General features: G+C 48.0%; 1 protein-coding gene across 2 annotated transcripts in view; it reads right to left on the bottom strand.

Annotated features, from left to right (window-relative positions):
- Window positions 1-328: 328 nt before the first annotated feature.
- The window catches only part of LOC144093987 (disintegrin and metalloproteinase domain-containing protein 10-like), a 190244-nt gene continuing 170867 nt past the window's right edge, over window positions 329-19705 (bottom strand). For both annotated transcript variants that reach the window (XM_077627807.1, XM_077627806.1), the window contains exons 10-16: window positions 16899-17058; window positions 16644-16739; window positions 15226-15307; window positions 13576-13703; window positions 10223-10337; window positions 6302-6436; window positions 329-4023 (exon numbers count right to left, since the gene is read on the bottom strand). In XM_077627807.1, the coding sequence (XP_077483933.1) occupies window positions 3700-4023; window positions 6302-6436; window positions 10223-10337; window positions 13576-13703; window positions 15226-15307; window positions 16644-16739; window positions 16899-17058 (1040 nt within the window). In that variant the 3' untranslated portion in view covers window positions 329-3699. The remainder of the gene's footprint in view (window positions 4024-6301; window positions 6437-10222; window positions 10338-13575; window positions 13704-15225; window positions 15308-16643; window positions 16740-16898; window positions 17059-19705) is intronic.

Here is a 19705-nt window from a genome sequence, read left to right as displayed (position 1 = left end):
TAGTGCGTAAAACATTGTATTTGGCTCCCTACCTATACCTTCTGTAAAAAAAAAAGCAAGTAGCCTGCGTTCTCAGGAATGCTCACAACTCTGTCCATCTGACTTACCTTGGCTCACTGCCTTGACTTCATCCCATTTCCTTAGTATTGTGCTTCGAATCCTGGACGAACGGCTAAAATTACTTACCAGATGCAGCGAGGAGCCAGAGTTTCTCTGAACTTTCTCAAGCGACAGATGAAGCTCAGCAACAAATAAACGAAGCAACAATTTGCAGAAACCGAAGCGAAGAATGAGATCACAAAAGCAGCTTAAGTGAAACGACAACGCCTCGGTGGAAGATGGTGTAACAAGCAATAGTATAGTTTTTATCGTATGTCCGTAGTTGTGCGTACAGACTTCACATTCACGAGCAGAGCTGCGGTTGGCAGTTGACGGTGCACGTAAGCTCTATGCGGTAAACGCCCAAACAGCAGGAAAGGCTTCGATTGACGCTTAAACATGGACCGTGTTTTTTTTGTTCGTGAAGAAAAGTTCTGCCAGCCGGCTATGCGATATCTGCGTACATTTGTGGTTTCGGGACCATTTTTCTTCTTTTTTTCCACTGACAAGAGGTGATGCCGAGAGCACCACAACCAACTCTCTCAAAAAGCACGCGCACAAACATCTTTTTTTTTGTTCACCAGCGGCGACTCGTCAAAAGGAGCACAGCATAATAGCTTTCTTTATGAGCGCAGTAGAAATCGCGCGTGGTCGAAATCATCAGAGCTACATACAACTGTCCGTAGCGGAGTCCGATGATCCCGCTTCCTTGAGAAACGCGAAGTGCTGGTGCCAGTAGCGGTTCGAAAAATATAGATTTCACCTGAACACTTGGCACATCCAAACTACGCAGTTTTAGATGCGGTGCTAATGAACAACCTCATCACCGAGGCAATAAGTACCTGGCGGGTATTTAATCACGATAAATGGCTTGGCGCTCTAGCCGTCACCACTAAGTTCCAACCGAGTACACGCTTAGACATTTCCCGTGTTCTTATTGGCGAGAGGGCAGGAGAAAAGTGAGCGTTCCAGGTTCGCATAGGGTTCAGGACAACGTAGGCATGCAGGGAAGGTTAAGAGGCAGTAGAGGAAAGAGCTTTTCCACCCCAACATGGACTTAGCCAGTCTAGGACCAGCTAACATACAAGCAAGCCCCGGTGGCGCTGCCGCAGGACATCCTTGATGCTTTATGCTGCATCGCAATAAAGTCTTTCCTATTCCTATCCAGAAATCGTCACCATCATCCAGTACAGCATCTAGGGATTAGGGGAACAGGGAAGGGGCCGCCTCCCATCAGTCAACGTTTCTGCGAAAAACTCATGAAAACCCCCGTTTTTTTTCGACCAATAAAGTACTATAAATGCACTGCGCATAGAACGCTACACTCTCTACCGAACCCCTGAAACGCCTCTTCAAACGTCCCCTCCAACGCTCATCCGTATATCCACCCCAGCTATCATCAACCCAGCTACGTTTACTGCATGACGAAGGCCTCTTCCATTGATCTCCAATTAACAGTATCCTGTGCCAGCTGTGGCCATCCTGTCCTCGCACGCCTCCAAACCTCGTCTGTCCAGCTCAACCTCTGCGCCCCCAGCCACGTCTGCCTTCCAAAACTATAGCCCATAAATTCCACCCACTATTCACGTCCTATCCCCCATCAATGCCCACCCAACGTTCAAGTAGCGTGCATAGCCCTGCCAAACACTTTCCAGTCCTTACTGATGATGTCCTGGGCAAAAATGTGGCATCAAAAACGTCTGTACTACACGCATCTCTTGGGCCATCCTCATACCAGTGGACCTTGACAGAACCACCAAATGTAACGCGATATATACTTCCATGCACCCTTTATGCCCCCCCCCCCCTCCCCTTGGTAATCTGCTCTTGTCTTTCACACTCGTTGAGTTTAAACTTGCCTTTGCAAACAATTTTGTTTCTGGATTGCTTCCCGCAAGGCCAGAAGTAGCTGGCTCTGGAGGTCCCGACCACGCGTGACATCGAGTGCGCCCGCTTAATACCGACGTGTTAAAAAAGAAAAGAAAAACTGTCAGGGTGCCTGTCGAGTTCAAGCTTTCAATAAAACAGCGCAGTGTAAAGCGTGACAGTTTCGCACGCCAAGTTCAGGTGGCCTTGAAAAGGGGAAAATAATTATTTTCACACATCAGTTCACACACTCGCGTACCACAATGTTGAGCGTCCATCTTCTTGCACATTTCCCGGAGAGGGGGTCTTCTAACGCCGTCCTCAACGCAAGGGGCGGCTTCCTCTTGATCGTGCCTATCACATGCGATCCAGCCAAGATAGGAAGCAACGCCTTGCTCAGTCTTGCAGCACCATGACCATGCGTGCCAGGGGCATTTGCTCGGCGGTTCGACAAATGGCTTCGACCGCAGACAACTTTGCCTTGCATTTTCAATTTAAGTGAAACTGCTAAGGGCATTCAGGCGAAAGTCAAGCCATCTATTCGTCATCGCAGTGAAAAGACTTAGCAACACCCATGCGCTGTTGCAAAAGATCAGCACTACCTAGGGAAAGTCCTGAAAAAAAAAAACTAAAGAAAAAATACTTCGCGCTTCAATATAAAACTCCTGATAAAAGAGCGGTGTTCCTAGCATCGCAATGTCGTTTTCTTTGCGGGCAGGACTAAACGAACCTAAAGATAGTTTTGGTTTCGTTTATGGGGTTTTACGTCCCAAAGCGACTCAGGCTATCAGGGACGCCACAGTAAAGGTCTCCGGAAATTTCGACCACCAGGGGTTCTTTAACGTGCACTGGCATCCCACAGTACAAGAAAAGATACTTGTTCGGAAGAAAAGAGAAGAATGATCTTTGGGCGATCGTGCAGATGGGTTCACAAAGCAATATGCTGAACTGTGAATATTACCCTTTTTTGTTTGCCTTTTTCCTCACCAATTAGTGTGTTTTGACTTCAGCGGCGACAGATCAAGAGAAAACACTTCTCTTTATCCGCTTTGCGAAGAATTTCGGAGCGACGACATCGCATGCAACACCGTACGGATGAGGAAGGCGCGCTGAGCCCTTCTTGTCTTCTAGTATGAAGCAGCTGCTGCGGAAGATGCCATTCGTTCGCCATCTCTGCCATCAGGATGGGTTCACACTGGTCGTCCGCAGCGCGGGACCGCCGTGGAGACCAGCAAAAGTCGTACGACGGTAGTTACCTGAAGACTATACGCTTCACTGATTGGGTTCGCTGCTTCCCAGAAGCAGCCTTTTTCAGCGCGCCATTCAGTTCGTTTCGCCATGGTGTGAGCGACGAACGGACGCAAAAGTGCACCCCTCTGTGGCAGTCACGACGAATTTTCGTGTCTGCCCCGCGGTTCCGCGTCCACAACGACCAGTGTGAGCCCTCGCGGCGGCAGGAGCCAGCCTGGCCCACCCCGGCAGACACCGGCTTCACCAGTAAGCGTCCGACCCGTACGCGTGGGGCTCCTGGAATAAAGGCACCACTGGAGCTGCGGCTCTGGCACTGGTTGTCGCGGCGGTCGGGCAAGCTGCTGCAGGCACCACGGCGGTGGTCGCGGGCCTGCGGAGCGTGGCCTGCGGCAGTCCGTACACGGTGTAGCAGGCGGGGTCGCAGCAGGGGTGGTGGTGCCTGTAGCTGGTCGCGGTGCCCCTTACGCTGAGGCGGCTCGATGGTCAGACCCAGCCGTTGCCGGCGTGGTTCAGGTAGGAGCGGGCGGGAGGGTGCAGCGACAGAGTCGTCTTGACGAAGTTGCTCGTGGTGGCCGGCGCGGCGGCCGAGTGGCCCAGCGCCGCCGACACGATGCCCGGGTTGGAGGCGATCACGGCCTTGGCCACGGCCTGGCTGGTGGCGCCCGTGCGGAACGGGGCGCCCGCTCCGCTGGCGGCGGTCACCGGCTGCACCACGGGCTGGCACGCGGGCACGGCGCCCGTGCCGCCGGCCCCGGGAACGCTCTTCACCGGGTCCGTCTTGCGCCCGAAGAACTTGACCACTACGCACTGCGACAAGGTAGGCGCTCAAAACGACGCGAGAACCCCACCGTGCATACCAGGACGCGGATATCAGGGGCATGGTTGGGTACCTGGTTGGGGACACGCAAGGTATATTTATTTGAAAGTTTCTAACCCGGTGATAGGATTAAAAACGTGAATTGTTTTCATACGGCATGCCTATTCTGCGTGTCGCCACAAGACATGGAATGACTCAAGCGACACAAATACCAGACTCCACCCGATCTCACACTCATATCCCACCCCTGAACAAACGGCTTCAGACATTCGCTTAGTAAAATAAGCTTTCAACTTCGTTCTGCTCCACAGGGCGGTGTCTGCCCGTATCATTACATGTGGAGGGAGACATCTGGCTAAGAAATCTCCACGTAACACTGTTACGGCCGTGCTCCATGAATAAAAGCTCTATTAATCAAGAGATTTTTTTTTTTCACAGGTTGTACAAACGGCCAGTAAGTGCATCATATGCGCACCCTTGTGATAACAAGACTGTTGCCCTTCACGCTTTCTCGCCATACATTTCCGGGTTTTTTAACCCGCCCAAGTGCTTCTACCTGCAAGGTAGCTACCGGCGTTACACTTCGTTTAGCGACCATGCCTGTAAGTGCTTGAGCTTTTTTTGTTCAATTCTTCTGCCGTATCCCCTCAAATGTCAACTGATTTGTCAGTAAGTAAAAAGTGCAGGCTTCCCGATGTTTCGGCCACTGTCAACCGCCGCAGATCCATGAAAATGAAGCAAAAACATACCAATCAAATGTGGTAACTAATGTCAAAGATGCAGTCATGAGCAGAAAATGCAAACATATTGAATTTGAGGATTAAAAAAGATGGCATTAACGCATTATCGCTAACTGAACGACTTCCACCCGTTAACAATTGATCCGTACATCGGAACCGAAATGAAACCGAAATGCTGGCGCACCTAATTCGTATTTGGCTGAACTACGCAAATCGACCGTCGTTTTTTTTTTTGCTTCTTTTCAAACCTAATTACTATGTGGCTCAAGTAAAATGTATTAAAAATTAAATTTTTAACAGAGTAAAATGCGCTTTGACGTTAAAACAGGGGCACTCAGCCGCTTCTTTACATGTGAAAAAGGTACATGGATTAGCACTTCCTGATGTAAGAAGTGGTAATGAAAGCTCAGGTGCGTGGGTCGGAACTCGGTACCATCCTATGAGAATGACTGTCGTCTGCCGGTTGACTGCCACCTATTATTCTGCGTGCTGCACCTGAAATTCCACCAGGGCAGGCGACCAAGGATAAACTGTTAGGGAAGACAACAGCTTAGTCCCGCGGTATATTCAGTGATCACACCACTTGACAGCAGCAACGCAACTGCCAGTAAGGCTGTAATAGCATCTAAACCTTATTTGCAATATGTGTGTCCGCCATCTGCGAGCAGGCATGCTAAGAACCAAAGAGAAACGATAAGCATGCTGGGTATATTGGACACTGGCGACGTTATATGGCATCGCCAGTTGAAGTTCAGGCCACATGATGAGCCAAACTAAGTCTGTAATCCGTTTAAATTAATTTTTGTCGTGCGTTAAAACTTAGGTGTATTGTTCACTTGCATGAAAGAGCCAGCAATGCTCATATTAGGTGAAATCTGCCCTAACTCGTCTTCTTAAAAAAAAATCCCCAACACTAATATCCGCTGCTATTACGCATTAATCATTCAACTTCACAATTTTGCTCCGAAGAGCATCGAAAGTTGTTAAATTCCACGATCGGAAATTTAGTCTTGACAGCCCCAATAGCTTCGTAGCAAAAGTTAATTAAAATATTATTTGAACTATAATGTGTGCCACTGCTGAGATGGGAACAGGTCACCGTTTAAATTAATCTGCACGTGAAATAGAACGACTGCTTCCCTTCCGTGAGCTTGGCTGCATTGTATACGTGAAATAATAGCAAAAATGCAATTAGATATAACATGTTAACTTTAGCAGATTTATCTCTGCTTGCAGGTGCACTTTACTGATGATATTTTTTCATGAATGAACATATTTATAGAAATGCAATTAAAAAACCCTTGAAGGCTTGTTATAATGTAACTGTTTAGCAGAAAGCTGAAAATGTAAGCCAGGATTCCTCTTGTAACATCTATCATTAAGTCCATTGTTTGAAATGCGATTTTATCAATTAAATTAGCTACGTGGCTGCGGCGCAAAGCCATGTGTTTAAATTGAGGCGTACGCTTCCTCTTAATTAAGGAGCTACTGAGAGTGCATCGAGCTTCGTCACAGCAGCGGCACCCACCAGAAAGACGAGAACGGAGAGTCCCAAAAGGAGGACTCCCCACCAGTTATCGAAGATCCAGCGCCTGAGAGAGACCATGCTTTCCGTGGACAACAGGAGCTTGCGCAGGGTGGCAAGGGGCCCAGAGGGGTCCACCTGCAACGGGACACGTGAGGCGCCGAAAAAAGCAGTTGCCGCCTCAGCTGACATTAAATCTGCAAACTGCCGGGCAAAACGGCGAATTATGCAACTTCCGAGGAAACAAGAGTGGACACTGGAAACAAAGCAACCGACACGGAGATACAAGATGTGTTCATAACCGTTCACGCGTTAAAGGACCTTCATCGACGCACCCATTGCTACGAAATATGAGCGTGAGCCTGCAAAATGATACAATGACAAGTCGCCGATATCCAGCCGTCAAAACTGCTTCAAGCGCGTTTTGTTTTCTTCGTTTCTTTGCTTGTTTGTGTGCGTGCGTGTTTGTGCGCGAGCTTGCGTGATAGATTCGTGGGTGCTGATAAAGCTAATAATTTTATCACGATTTTTTGCTAAGAGAAAAAGAAAGCTTTTATCTAGGCAAGAAGTACTATTTTCTCGTTATTCTTAGCACAATAGAGGCATTTTTTTCCAAAGTTTAAAAGCAGTTACTTTCTTTTCTTCGCTCATTTGCTTCAAATGTACTTTGTTTTCCACCTCTTTCTGTGCAAGCTTCAAACTCAAGCCCCAACAAAGTTTCACTTCAGCGCCGGATTTAGTTCCACTTCTGAAATACTCATTTGTAGAGGTAAACAGCGTTTTGAAATAAACAAATTCAAGACCACAGGTCAGGTGCTCAGTAGGCCTTGCTCCTGAGTCATCAAGGTGCAAGGAGAATGCCAAAGACACCTCGTAAAGTTTGCATCAGAGGCTGTTCGATCACTTCGCTATCCTGAGAGTAACGCATAAATAAAGCGGGCATATTTTAGGGGCAAGAGTGAACACGCCGTTAGAGTGTACACTAAACGGGAATGAGCGCCTGAGTGCTATTCCTTACGCCCGTCTGCTTGAGTGGCAGAAGAGAGAGCGGATACAGGAAGAAAGAAACAGTGGAAAGTGAAATAAACTAAAAAGCACTATTTGTTCCCGATTCCTTGGCATCTTTAGTTGCGTTAAACAGGAAGAAAAGACCATTAATGGGTTAGTGCTGTCATACTGGGCCAGGCAAGATGATATATCTGGGATTCATAAATTACGGAAACGGTATATATTCGCAGCTGCATGTTAAGAGACAGGAAACTCATGGTACAGCAACAATCAGGCAAGTTATATTGAAGCCAATAATGCAGAGTGTGGGTGGCTCCCACTGAGTTGTCACAGGATATTGTTTAAATGCACTAACATTAAAATTTTAAAACAAACACAAAGAGCTCCATTTTACTCTTTCTACGGCACTGCACTAATCACTGACTTTGCTGCCTTATCACTAAAGTGATCAGCCTGTCGCGCGGGTTGTTAGGGGCGTGCGTTTCTGCACTCGGCGCCAGTAGGTATGTGCTACCGCAAGCATTTTCTCATTGGCCTGGCATCCAAATGTAGGTGCTCAACAAAGAAAATGCATCAACAGCGAACCATCGCTCCGAGTAATGGCAGGGCAATTAGTGTACATACCGGCTCTTTATAGAGGGAAAAAAATTATGTCACTGCCTTAAACCAACCTGCAGAGAACGACCTTGTTTAGAACAAAACACCTGCAATTGCGATGGCGCTCTTTTCATTACACCCATTTTCGCACGTCTGCGCTACGCTACTAATTACGAAACGAGCGGAATGCAGACGGAACTGCTTTTCTGAAAAAAAAATTGTGTAAGGGGCATGTGCCGCAATCCCTGCACCTTACACATTTTCCGCGTGTTAGCAATGGTCCCCGGAATGGAGATAGTTTTATTGCGGCAGCCTGCGACCGCCAGTTAGCGCGGGAGTACAAAAGAGGTGCTGCCAATATTCTTTTGTGTTGCCATGACATGACAGGTACAAGCATGAGCTCAGACAAGTCATTTCACAAAAAAACCGTAATGGGCGATGCAGCAGCGAAAGAACGAAGTTTCGGCTATTACTTTGTTCTAAAAGCACTTTCTCTCGATGTCTGCGCACTTTTCCTTACACGCTCTTATTTTATCGGCGTGTTCATGTTTGGTTGGTGTACGCAAAAATCTCACTCCTTACGTTTAAAAAAATTGATCGAATTTCTCGTCAGTTTCGTAAACGGTTCACCGAACAACCAAAACTGTCTAACGCACTTTTGCGGAGCTTGTTTTCCACAAGAAACAGCAGGCCTGCTTTCTCTCTTGAGGCTTCCGACGGACACACCGATATAGTGACATCGTCTGCCTACAGTCCCTCCGAGACAACCTATATTGCGCGAGTGCCTGCATGAGGGTTGAATGCGACGAAGGATAGAACATATATGATCGTGATACACAGGTTGTTTCACGCTTACAGGGAACAAAGGAGGAAGTGTCCGGGCATTTCGGAGTGCCAGTGCATCCGACACGACCGCCCATCGAAGCAAAATGTCGCAGGAGCAGAGAGAACTGTAAGTGGTCATGGAGGGAGGAAAGGATTTAGAGTAAGCCATTCGTTAGGGTCATATTTCTTGAAGCCGCACGTAAGGGCTCCCTTTCGCTTTTCGCTTGTTGGCCCCCAAACCGTCTGAGCGCTCTCGCGCATGCGTATCTGACAATGAAGCAGACGACGCCGCTGCGTCCAACTTTACTATCAGCCATGGAGGAAGGAAAGCTCAGGAGAGGCCCTCGCTATCCGAGCTGCACGCCTGAATGTGTGTCTGCAGTCACGCGCTTTCGCAAGGACTACTGGGAGTGTTTGGCCGACGGCGCAGCGAGTGGTAACGTTATGCAGCGGCATTGTCTGCTACATCGTCTGCTGCGCATGCGCGAGCGCGCCGAGACGGCGCCCAAGTAGGGAGAGGAGCATGGGGTGCGAGTCCTTTCCTTCCTCCATGCTATCAGCTGCGCCGGCGGCCAAAGATTCCCAGTAGTCCTTTCGAAAGCTCGTGGCTTCCGAAACACTTATTGTGATGCCGCTCGGATAGCGAGGACCTCTCCTAATTTTCATCTTGCCATGGAAGTGGTGCTTCGCGTCGCCTGCCACGTAGTGCGGCTGCATGAGACGTACTGGTGCTTCGAAGAGCGCGGCCGTGCCCTTCCGTGATCCCTCTAAGCGTGAAACAACATGTGGCCTTAACACAAAGCCGTTTGTTCTAGACTTGAAGGGGCAGCAAAATATGAGGGCAGATTAAGAATCCCGCGGAAGCTTAGCCGCTATGGCGTTCTATTCTTTAGAACAAGCGTATAGGCTCGATCCCGTCCGCAGCGGCTGCATTTAAATTTCGGGGGGGAAAAAAAACTCCGCGTAGCCAGATTTTGGTCCGCACTAAAGAATAGCAGATGCTCGAAATCAAGCCGAACCATTCCACTGCCACGTACCTGATAACCCGCAGCATTGTACTGACATGTGAAAGCCATTAATTAGGGTTTCTTTCATTTTCATGTCATTTGTATTTTCATTATTATGAAACGTATAACGCGCACAAAGTGAGTAGTACAGAAGGCGGTCGCCAGGTATAGCACCGTCCTAGGCGTCTTTGTTTAGTGTATGGATGCAGTAAAATTTTTTGAAATTTGGCGGCCATATATTACACGCTGTACAAAGTAAGTTCAAAATCATAACAGAAAGGTGTACGCATAAAAAGAAACAAATAAGCCGCGTTTTTATTACTGACAGAATGTATGCAATGCAATGCCGATTATTGTCAAGCTAATTCGAAGTATGCCATCAGGACAGGCAAAAATTGCAAATAAAGGCTTATCAAGCGACTTCCGTCATAGCCCGTTTAGAAGTATTTGCTTCGAGTCAGGAAAGAAAAAAGAAACTAGCACGTACCTCGCGGCACTTTTGGAATACATCACAGTATCCGTTGTAATTGTCGCATGGCGTTCCCGGCTTTGCGAATAGATTTGGAACATCGTAGGGCGGGTGGTTCCACTCGAAAGAAGACCTGCGAGGAATCGACCCATGTTAGCAAAAACGGGTTCCGAAAAAGCAGACAGAGACGAAGAAAACGTGCACCTCAGTTATCACGCATACAAGTTTGGCAGTCGAGCACTCGCCAAAATATTTTCCCCGTCAGGTGCATATATCAGCTAAGACTAGAGCGCCAAGCACGCGCTGGGGTTGCATATGAGGACTTCGCGTTAACTTATTCTGGCTCTTGTTTTCGGTTCGGGCAAGACAGTACCCGAATGACGTTCTGTGCCATTTATTTTCAACTTCAGTGCAGAAATAACCAAAATATTCGTCCGTTTGTGCAAACTGGTTTTTCCTTTTCATATTAAAGGGACCTGTGCAGTGGGCAAAGCATGTAGACGACGGGCACAGCTCGCATGTCTTATTGCTGGTTCCATAAGCCAGTCAAATTAATCTTTCTGCAGCGTTCACTTGATTCCGAGTTACGGATATTGTGGCTATTGTGGATATTGTTTTGGAGGCAATCGAAGCCTCAGTTCATGCCCGTCGTAAAATGTTTAGCATCTACTGCATGTCAGAAGTTTCACACAAGCGGCGGCTGGCGTAGAACAGAATTTAATGTGTAAACAAGAGCGCGTTCTTAGCTTTGGGTTACCTTAGCACCAGAATCGGAGCTAGCGCAACAGAAACCTCTGTACAAACACTATATAGAAGACTCAGTTGTGGGCCAGCATCTAGCGAGCTTTTCATACAAAAGGAGATAAGCTCTCGTTAGACAGCAAAATTTTCTTCGATGCTTTGTTATTGTTCAGCAGGCATAAGAGCAAACAGAAAATCATCCAAAAAATATGTCGGCGCGCCACGCCGCGAGAACAACAGGCGTCTCAGGAAATGCCCGCAGCCCACGTAAGAAACAGATGTGCTTCCACTAAGTGCACTCACAAAGGCCTGCGACGCCGACCTGATAAACCGTGACTCGCGGGTCAAAGTTGTGGGAGTAAGAGACCCCAGTTCTTTGTTCGTATACTTCCCCTGCCAGGGATGGCTGCCTTTCTTCCTATCGGCCGTTGGGCTGGCACCAAGGAAGCGCAGGCGTGCCATCCGACATGAAAGCACCCGGAAGTGGCTGACGGTTGGGCTAAACATGTTTTATCAACACGCACCCTGCCTTCGGCAAAAAAAAAAATAAAGTTGCGCGGGCATCGGCGTCGCCAACCAGCTTAGATAGAGCGGGTCTACCATTGCTGTATTTTGAACTTCACGCGATACACATTCACTCAGTGCTGACACGGAAGCGCCGATGAAGTAGCTCTGGTTTAGAAAGGGACGTCAACTAACAGGACGTCTTGCATCCATAAAAAACTGCAGCCTTGTTCCCAAATCACGTATAAGCAGCACGCATAAAACACTGCAGCTTTCTTCTTTTGTAAAGTTATCACCATGTCGCTACACACCCCATAGTTTTTCTAGAGGTTGCATAAAGGAGTTCAAAGTGAGCGAAACAACCATGTATTCGGTGAGCATTTACAGGTATTCTTATATACTTTCAACTTATAAGGGTACATACCGAAAAGCGACCCATAGGCGTTTACTGTCTTTCATCCCTTGAAACGTATCAGGTTCCGTCGCACGGCCATTGTAAGAAGCTGTCGCCTCTGTACTGAGAATCTGGCTACCAACATTTCACGTGAGAGCAAAAGCAGAGCATCGATAAGGAAGGAATCTCAGCAATATATTCGTACTTTATTTTCATCGCCTCTTCGCTTGCACGAGAAGCTCATTTGTTCACACTTGCAAAACTCCTCTGAACTGCTTTTGTGAAAGATAACACAGAGGTGACATGAAACGCCTGGCAAAATAAGCAGCGACAAGATAGCCTTTGTACCGCATTCAAAAGAGCTCAAAACCCGGGCGAGCTGTTACATTGTCATCTCGGTATTGAATAGCAACCTCACATTGGAAACCGGTTCGTATTATTGTCTTTCTTGCTGTGGTTTCAGTCTTTTCCGTGCTTTTCCTACCGCGACAGCGATTTGCTGGTAACGAGTATGAATTTTGGAAATACTGTGGTGAGCATAAACCTGTCCTCCCTAAAATAAGCACGCCTGTTATGTTCTCAGCGACTTCGAATATTGCTGTATAAGCGCCATTTGAGAAGAGTCGTCAAAGCGTCCAAAGTGAAAAGGGCCCCATTTTCTTCATAGGTAGCGAATATTTATTTTCTTGCGCCTGGAGTCTCAAGACCACGGCGCAGCGCATCAATAAACAGAACCTCAAGAAACCGCCTGCTCACCTTTCACCTGAACGGGTATTTCGTTTTTGTTCAGGGCCCTTTTTACTGTTGATATTTTCTGAGCTGCTCGCCCATTTAGTGCGTATGGCGTGTGCGTGGACAACACCACGTATGCGTTCCGTGTATTAGGGAGGCAGCATTGAGGAGGAGAATGCAGCCGATTGTCTAGGCAGCGAACTAGCGGCCGCTCGTGGCAGCCAATTCACCGGTGCGCCAGACTGCGGTTTCTGCTTACGGAAGCAATTTATGCGTGAAACCGCACACAAATTGGTGGTCTTCCGCAGTGGGATATCGGGTATCAACTTAGAGCCGGAAGGAAGGTTCTGTGAAACTGGCAATTTCCTAGTAGCCGTTCGCTTCCATACGCCTAACCAGCGTCCTAGTCCCTGTCTATTAATATGTAGCACGTACGCTTTAGCGATCAGTGTTTGAGGATGACGAAAGTGTTTGCCGTCGGGAGAATGCCAGCAGATCAATGAGGGCACTGCGATGAACACCATTATTTCTTTTCAGGGTTGATAACTAGTTTTTCTAATTAGCCGTATTTACCTCTTCATTAGATCGAAGAAAATGCACCAGCTTCAAAGCTCTTCGTTAAGCTCATCATGCTCGGGTTTCCACCAAGCTAGACTCCTCAAGCCAGAGGCTCGTGCTTATGACCGGCATTCCGGGGCGCTTTATAAATGAGTACTGTGCATTCGGTATTATTGCCGATTGTCATTAGACAGTGCCCCTGGTTGAAGAAGCAATGCGATATGATTACGTCCTATCCGCATAATTAAAGCTGACTTAATTAGAACTTGAAAAAGGGCCCATTTTCATAGATGGATAACATTTCTTCTGCACCTGAAATGTCCGTCTTTGTTTATTTTTTAATCAAACATAAAATGACTCGAGAGGGGTGTCAGTGAATCGTGCCTAGTGCCACTCTCGGAACACTGAAAAAAAAGACGCACAAAGCATGGAGGGCACTGACTTGCACGTGGAGTCATCCCCGGGCAGGCGGCAGCACAACTCGCAGGCCTTGGTCACGGGGTCGCGCGGCCTGCGCTTGCACTGGCACGACTGCAGGCCGTACGCGATGCAGATGGAGCCCGTGCACTCCTGCCGGAGCGGTGCAAAGATTGCGCATGCAAATCACTCTCTCTTTACTGGTGCAGCGACACAGCCTTCAGAGACAAGAGAGTTTTAGCATAGCACGTGCAGTCCACTGCCACCGCTTATCGCCTCTTCCAAGCGCAAGTGCACATGCGCAGGAGGCGACCGAGGCCCGCTCCTGACCAGTGGCGCCGCCTGTGCATGTGCACTAGCGCTTGGCGACCGCTGAGCGGCGGCAGTGGACTCACTTGCTATGCTAAAGCTATACGTGACCGCGAGCACCGTCAGACGTGGGAACTGCTGTAACGCGTGGCTGGTGGAACTATTTACTACCAGCATTACTTCGTCAAGATGTAGAATTTTTATGGTGTTACAGCATCAATTAAACTTTTAGGCACAGACAAATAGGCAGTCGACAAGCTTTATTGGGTCGGCGTCCTTATACATAGAAAGTATGAAGCGTTCGTTATGTACAACTGCAATTGCAATTTTATGTAGAACTTAACAGTCGATGCATGCATATGCCCGTGTACAGCAGCTGCTGACTTCGTATTTTCACTCAGGAGATACTCACAGTAGTACACCTAAAATAGTTTGCGAAAAAAATGCGAAAACTGTCAAAACTACGCGTTCACTGGTTTAGCACTACTTGAATTGAGGGGGGGGGGGGGGGGATATCATGACTGATGTAAACAGAGATACTGTATCCAAGGTACTCGAGATAGAGAAAGTACTAAAGAGCTTTTAAAATGTCTGCTTTGAAGACACAGTAAACAACAAACGAATTCTCTGTATAATATTCCCAAATGCATACTTCTTGCTTGTCATGAACACGTTGGAATATTCGTTTCCACGTTGGCAGCTAACGACTAACTAAAAATTACCTGCCGAGTTGGGAAAGCAGAAGACGCTGTGCTTTTTGTTTAAACCTTTTATTGACAAGCAGAGACAAACTCTCCGCACAAAGCTTGTGCTTAACTCCGTGCCGCGGCCACGGCAAATAGCGACTCCGTGTGATTTGGGCGTCCCAGAAACAGTGAGTGCCATTCTCAAACTCTATTCTCTTGCTTTCTGAGTGCTTCAGTGAAAATCACCTTATCATGGACCCATTATTCCGAACCAGCGCATCCTACCACAACTCCACGAACACTCTATCAAGTCGCTGCGTTATACACACGTACGTTTGAAACTACCATGAAAGAGTGACTAATCAATCTAGTGGGTAATTCATAGCAACTTTTGAATGGTAAAACGGTTTAACAATATTAAACAGACAAATACCATCAGGCTCAGTGCCAGTGCAGTGGTTTTTGTCTATCCTAGGTCTCTGTAGTGCCGCGGTGTTTTTTTTTTTTTTCATTCAACTGTTGCTGTGAACTACCAGTGCTCTAACTTCCTCAAAATTTCTTTCCAGCTATGCTGCGCTCTGAAACGTAATTTTCGCTCTGAAGATTAAAATTAAGTACTGTGGTGCGTATTCATAGTAATATGCCGTTAATCCCTACAATAGGAAAGACAGTACGCTCACCCCCATGTAGCAGACAAACTCCTCGTTGCAGATGGTCTTGTTGGGTTTGCTCGTTGAAGACGGGCATTGGGGACCTTCACCAGTGATATCTGGTTAAGTGATAATAATTGTTTTGCCGTGTGGTTACACCCCAATAAATGAGAATCCTAATCACATTTGCTTCAGTCTGTTTCGAGAACTCAGCGTAGTGCAGCATTTAGGTCTTTAGAAAAAGGCGTCTGGGTCGCGCCGTGGGTCTCCTGTGCAAAAATCAGTTCCCAAGGCCTCATTACACTTAGGAAATGATGAGGATAGCAAGCAGAGTAACTGTGCCCAGTGAATTTCTTTCTCTACATTGTTCCTGTTTTTTGACTGCATATTTGTGGCCTTTTCCTGCCAAGCAATTCATCAGCTCCATGCTAATTGCTCCTTGCAGCATGATGGTGCCATGCTCAATTTTCCTGTTACCACACTCGATGACAACTCCTCTTGGCAACAAAGCAAAACGGCGAGCGCTAGGCAGGGGCTTCCACAAGTGTGTTGACATCACGCGCTCACAAGCCAGCTGGACATGTCTGGAAACTAACGGCTCGCTCCCGTAGTTTCCCATTCAGTGCCAACGAAAGTATCTGCGTATATTATGGAGTACTTGAATAAAGTGCTGCTAATCAGATCACTGAATCAGACATTTTTGTCCTCATTGTTGATTACTGCAATTTCCTGCTTCGCATGTTTACGCAATTGCACAGCTGCAACTACAGCGAACGTTTCCAATAGATAGATACGTTCAGTCGACCCAGTATACCTGTACTACAGCGTTTCCACTGTCCCATGATCTGTGACGGACCCGTGTTGCAGCTTAACAGTGTAGTGTTCGTCATGAGGCTAAGTACGGCCATGAATTCAATACACGACCTATTCATATTTTCACTTACTCCATATGCATGCCTCAGAGGCATACAAGCCAAATTGGTAGTTAACTTGTTCTTCGAGCAGTAGTTGAAGATATTGCTTACGATGCAATTATAGCATGCTCATTGAGTCGTTCCATGCCTAAAGAACTCGTGGCAGCTTTTTTCACATTTTCGGTCTCTTACATATAGCTGCTTACCTAACTCACTTCGTGAGTAAATGCAGCGTTGAAAACAACGCAAAAACCAAAATAAAACGGTTGAATTTTATCGTCCTCGCTCCGTTATTTCAACAATTTAATTGTACACAATAATTCCAGCCAATCATAGCTGCTGTTTTCCCCTGAGAGTGAAAAAACGGCTAATTATCAGACTTCGGTGTATATTATTGGAGTCCCGTTCAACTTGGTGTATAAAAGAAAGAATAGGTTTCACTACGATACACGCTAACTTCCTCCGACCCGATAATTTGCGCTAATCATTCAGGTTGTTCCGCATAGACTCTGATAGCAACTGGGCAAAGGATATTCGCAGTAGCTGGCGCTCCGGCATCCATTGTCGTCTCTGCACTTGTCGCCGATCTTCAGCACGCAATCCTGAGTGCAGCACGGACCTTGGCTCGGACTGCGAAATGTGAGGCGAGATTCGGTTCAGGGTACTCCCGAAATAAACAAGCACATGCGACGGGCCACACCCCGAAGGTCCCGGGGAGATTCGCAGTGCGGCCATTAAAGTGCACGGAACGGAGCGAACAGTGTCGAGTGCTGCGAATGACTACCTCACCTGCAGACGACGTTAGGCCTGAGCTTGCAAGGTGGCTCGTCGCGCGGCGGGTTGGAGCGCATGGGAAAGCAGCAGGGCTCGAGACAGTCGTCCTCCCAGCCGCAGTCGCACTCCTCCCCGGCCTCGACCACTTCGTTCCCGCAGATGGAGTCTTGGGGCTCTGCACGTGCATGCCATTTAGGGCCGCACACTGGCAGCACGGCGAGTCGCGAGGTTTGCAGTGTGGTAAATAGCAAGCATTCTCTCCTGTTTCTTCGAAGAGAATCATTAATTATATGGGTGGTCGGTTTCGTTTCGACCGAACGACGCCAATAAACTTTTCTTGGTGTTAGGGCCAGATACTATGCGAAGCGCGCCTCATGCATTTTGTTCAGCCTTCCCGCAAAAGTTGATCACTTTAAAGCACATTACTCCGAGGACGTTAGACCTTAAGTAATCGCCTGAAAATCGCGTCACTGCAGAAGTTCGATTTGGTTTATTGCAGTTTAACGTCCCGAAGCGACTGAGGCTATGAGGGATGCCGTAGTGGAGTGCTCCGGAAATTTCGACTACCTGAGGTTCTTTAACGTGCACTGATCGCACTCTACACGAACCCCTAACATTTAGCCTCCAATAAAATCCGGCCGCCGGCCGCGACCGGGATCTAACCCGCGTCTTTCGGGTCAGCAGCCGAGCTCCATAAGCACTGAGCCATCGCGGCGGCCTGACTATAGATGCTTTGTACTAATGCGATGGAAAGAAATGCGAACAGGCGCTCCCCTAGGCGCTCCGCTGTTCACATTTCTTTTCATCACGCTATTACTTCCCGGGTAGCAAAAAGTAACCATCCAAGCAAAAGCGCGATGGAAAGAAATTCCAACAGCGGATCGCGTAGGCGTTGCATTGTTCGCGTTTCTTTCCATCGATATAGCGTTGTAGGCAGTAGCCACATGCAGTGGCTAGGCCGGTTAGCTTTTTTTTTTTATTCGAGAAGTGTGCCATGAGGCATAAGTTGAAAAAGGAAAGGGGGGAAGGAATGCACGGGATTGAAAGTTAAAAGAAGGAGTGAAGAACCGTTGCGCTGAGGTAGTCGCAGAGGTTGTTAATGAAACGGTTGTCCATTGTCCACTTCACGTAGTCACTTTCGCGGTTCCACCGCAGGCCCACCTCCCTGAGGAGCCGTTTTCTGATAGCAGCCGTCGCTGGGCACGTCCACAACAAGTGCCGCACATCACATATGTCCGGTGCAGCGCCACAGTGAGGGCACCTGTCAGGTAGTGGCAGATCTTTGGCACGCCACCGATGACGGACAGATGGTGTCAGAGCCGCCCCTGCCCGAATCCGGCGCACGGATACCTCCTCCTGCCGAGTAAGACTACGGGGGAGAGGGTGCGAACACGGAGGAATTAGAGCGCGTGTTCGCTGGCGCAGAACTTCGGAATCGGAAACGTGGGACAGGAACGGATCTGGGGGAAGAGGGGAAGGTGGCGGATCGTCTAATGTATGAAGATGAGTCATAGCATCCGCTTGAATGTTATGTGGATCCTGGGCATGGCCGCGTATCCAATGTATGCGCACAGGACATGGATACTTTGCGCAGAGCACATGAATAGATTGTGAAATCTGGAACGTTCGTCGAACAGCCTTAAGCTGTTTAAGGGCGGCGCGGGAGTCGGTGTAAATGTGAACTGTATTGAATGTTGGAACGAGCGGAAGCGAAGCAATGGCATTGTAAATGGCTTGAAGTTCCAATGCCAGGGAAGTGCACGTATCCGCAGTATACGTCGCGCGAGAGTTGAGATGCGGATGAGATGGACTATACACAGCAGTAACTCCCCTCTCTGCAGAATGAGATGCATCCGTGTATAATATGCACCCTTCAGGCAGATACGCTGCTGATACCGACGGGGAAACAGTGGGGCGATTGTCAGTGAGCTGGCAATAGGACCACGGTGGAAGTGTTTTTAAACGATGAAGTTTGAGAGACTGTTTTCGAGCTCTATTTGCCACCCGTTGGTCGATGACTTCACTGAGTGTATTAAGTTGGGCGAACTCCTGCAACACAGGTATGGGTGTTAAACGAGGCAGATATGTTATGACGCGCATAGCCTCACGATTGATAGCTTCAAGGGAGTCCCACTGTCTGCGGGTGAGACGTTGAAATTGAGCCTGATATACTATCCGTGGCTGAAGGATAGAGCGCACAAGCTGGCGGGCCGTATGAGCACGTGCGCCACCAGAGCGCATAGCTATGCGACGGATCAGACCTAGAGTAGCGTGAGCCGATTTACGGGTGGCTGTCAGCCACGGGGTGCCAGTCCCAGATGTATGGAGGAGAAGACCAAGAATACGAACAATTTCTACCTGAGGAATCAGAGAATTATGTACCGTAAAATTTAAAGGGGGAGCTTTCCGTAAGGCGGCTTTATTTCCAATTCGAATGAAACATGATTTAGTAGGAGAGAGTGTTAGACCCAGAGGTGGGAGGCGAGATGTCAATACATCCAGCGCGTGTTGAAGGACCGACTGATGAATAGACGCATCTGGATGACAGCACCACAAGGTGATATCATCGGCATATGCAAGCACGCGGATGGAAGGGATGGTCTCTAGGGCTCGGACAAGAGGAATTAAAGCCACATTAAATAATGTGGGGAGCCCTGCGGCACTCCTCTATTGGAAGTAAAATTACCAAAGGGCTTTCCGTGGACACACACGCTGAAGGTTCGATTTGCTAAAAAGGCGTGAATGGAGAGGAGGAACCGGTGAGGGAGACCAAGAGTTGGAAGGGAGACAAGAATGGCAGAGTGAAGGATGTTATCATATGC

This window comes from Amblyomma americanum, chromosome 6, assembly GCF_052857255.1.
Source record: "Amblyomma americanum isolate KBUSLIRL-KWMA chromosome 6, ASM5285725v1, whole genome shotgun sequence".
Taxonomy (NCBI): Eukaryota; Metazoa; Arthropoda; class Arachnida; order Ixodida; family Ixodidae; genus Amblyomma; species Amblyomma americanum.
Note: the sequence above shows the minus strand (reverse complement) of the source record. Positions and strands in the feature narration are given on the sequence as shown.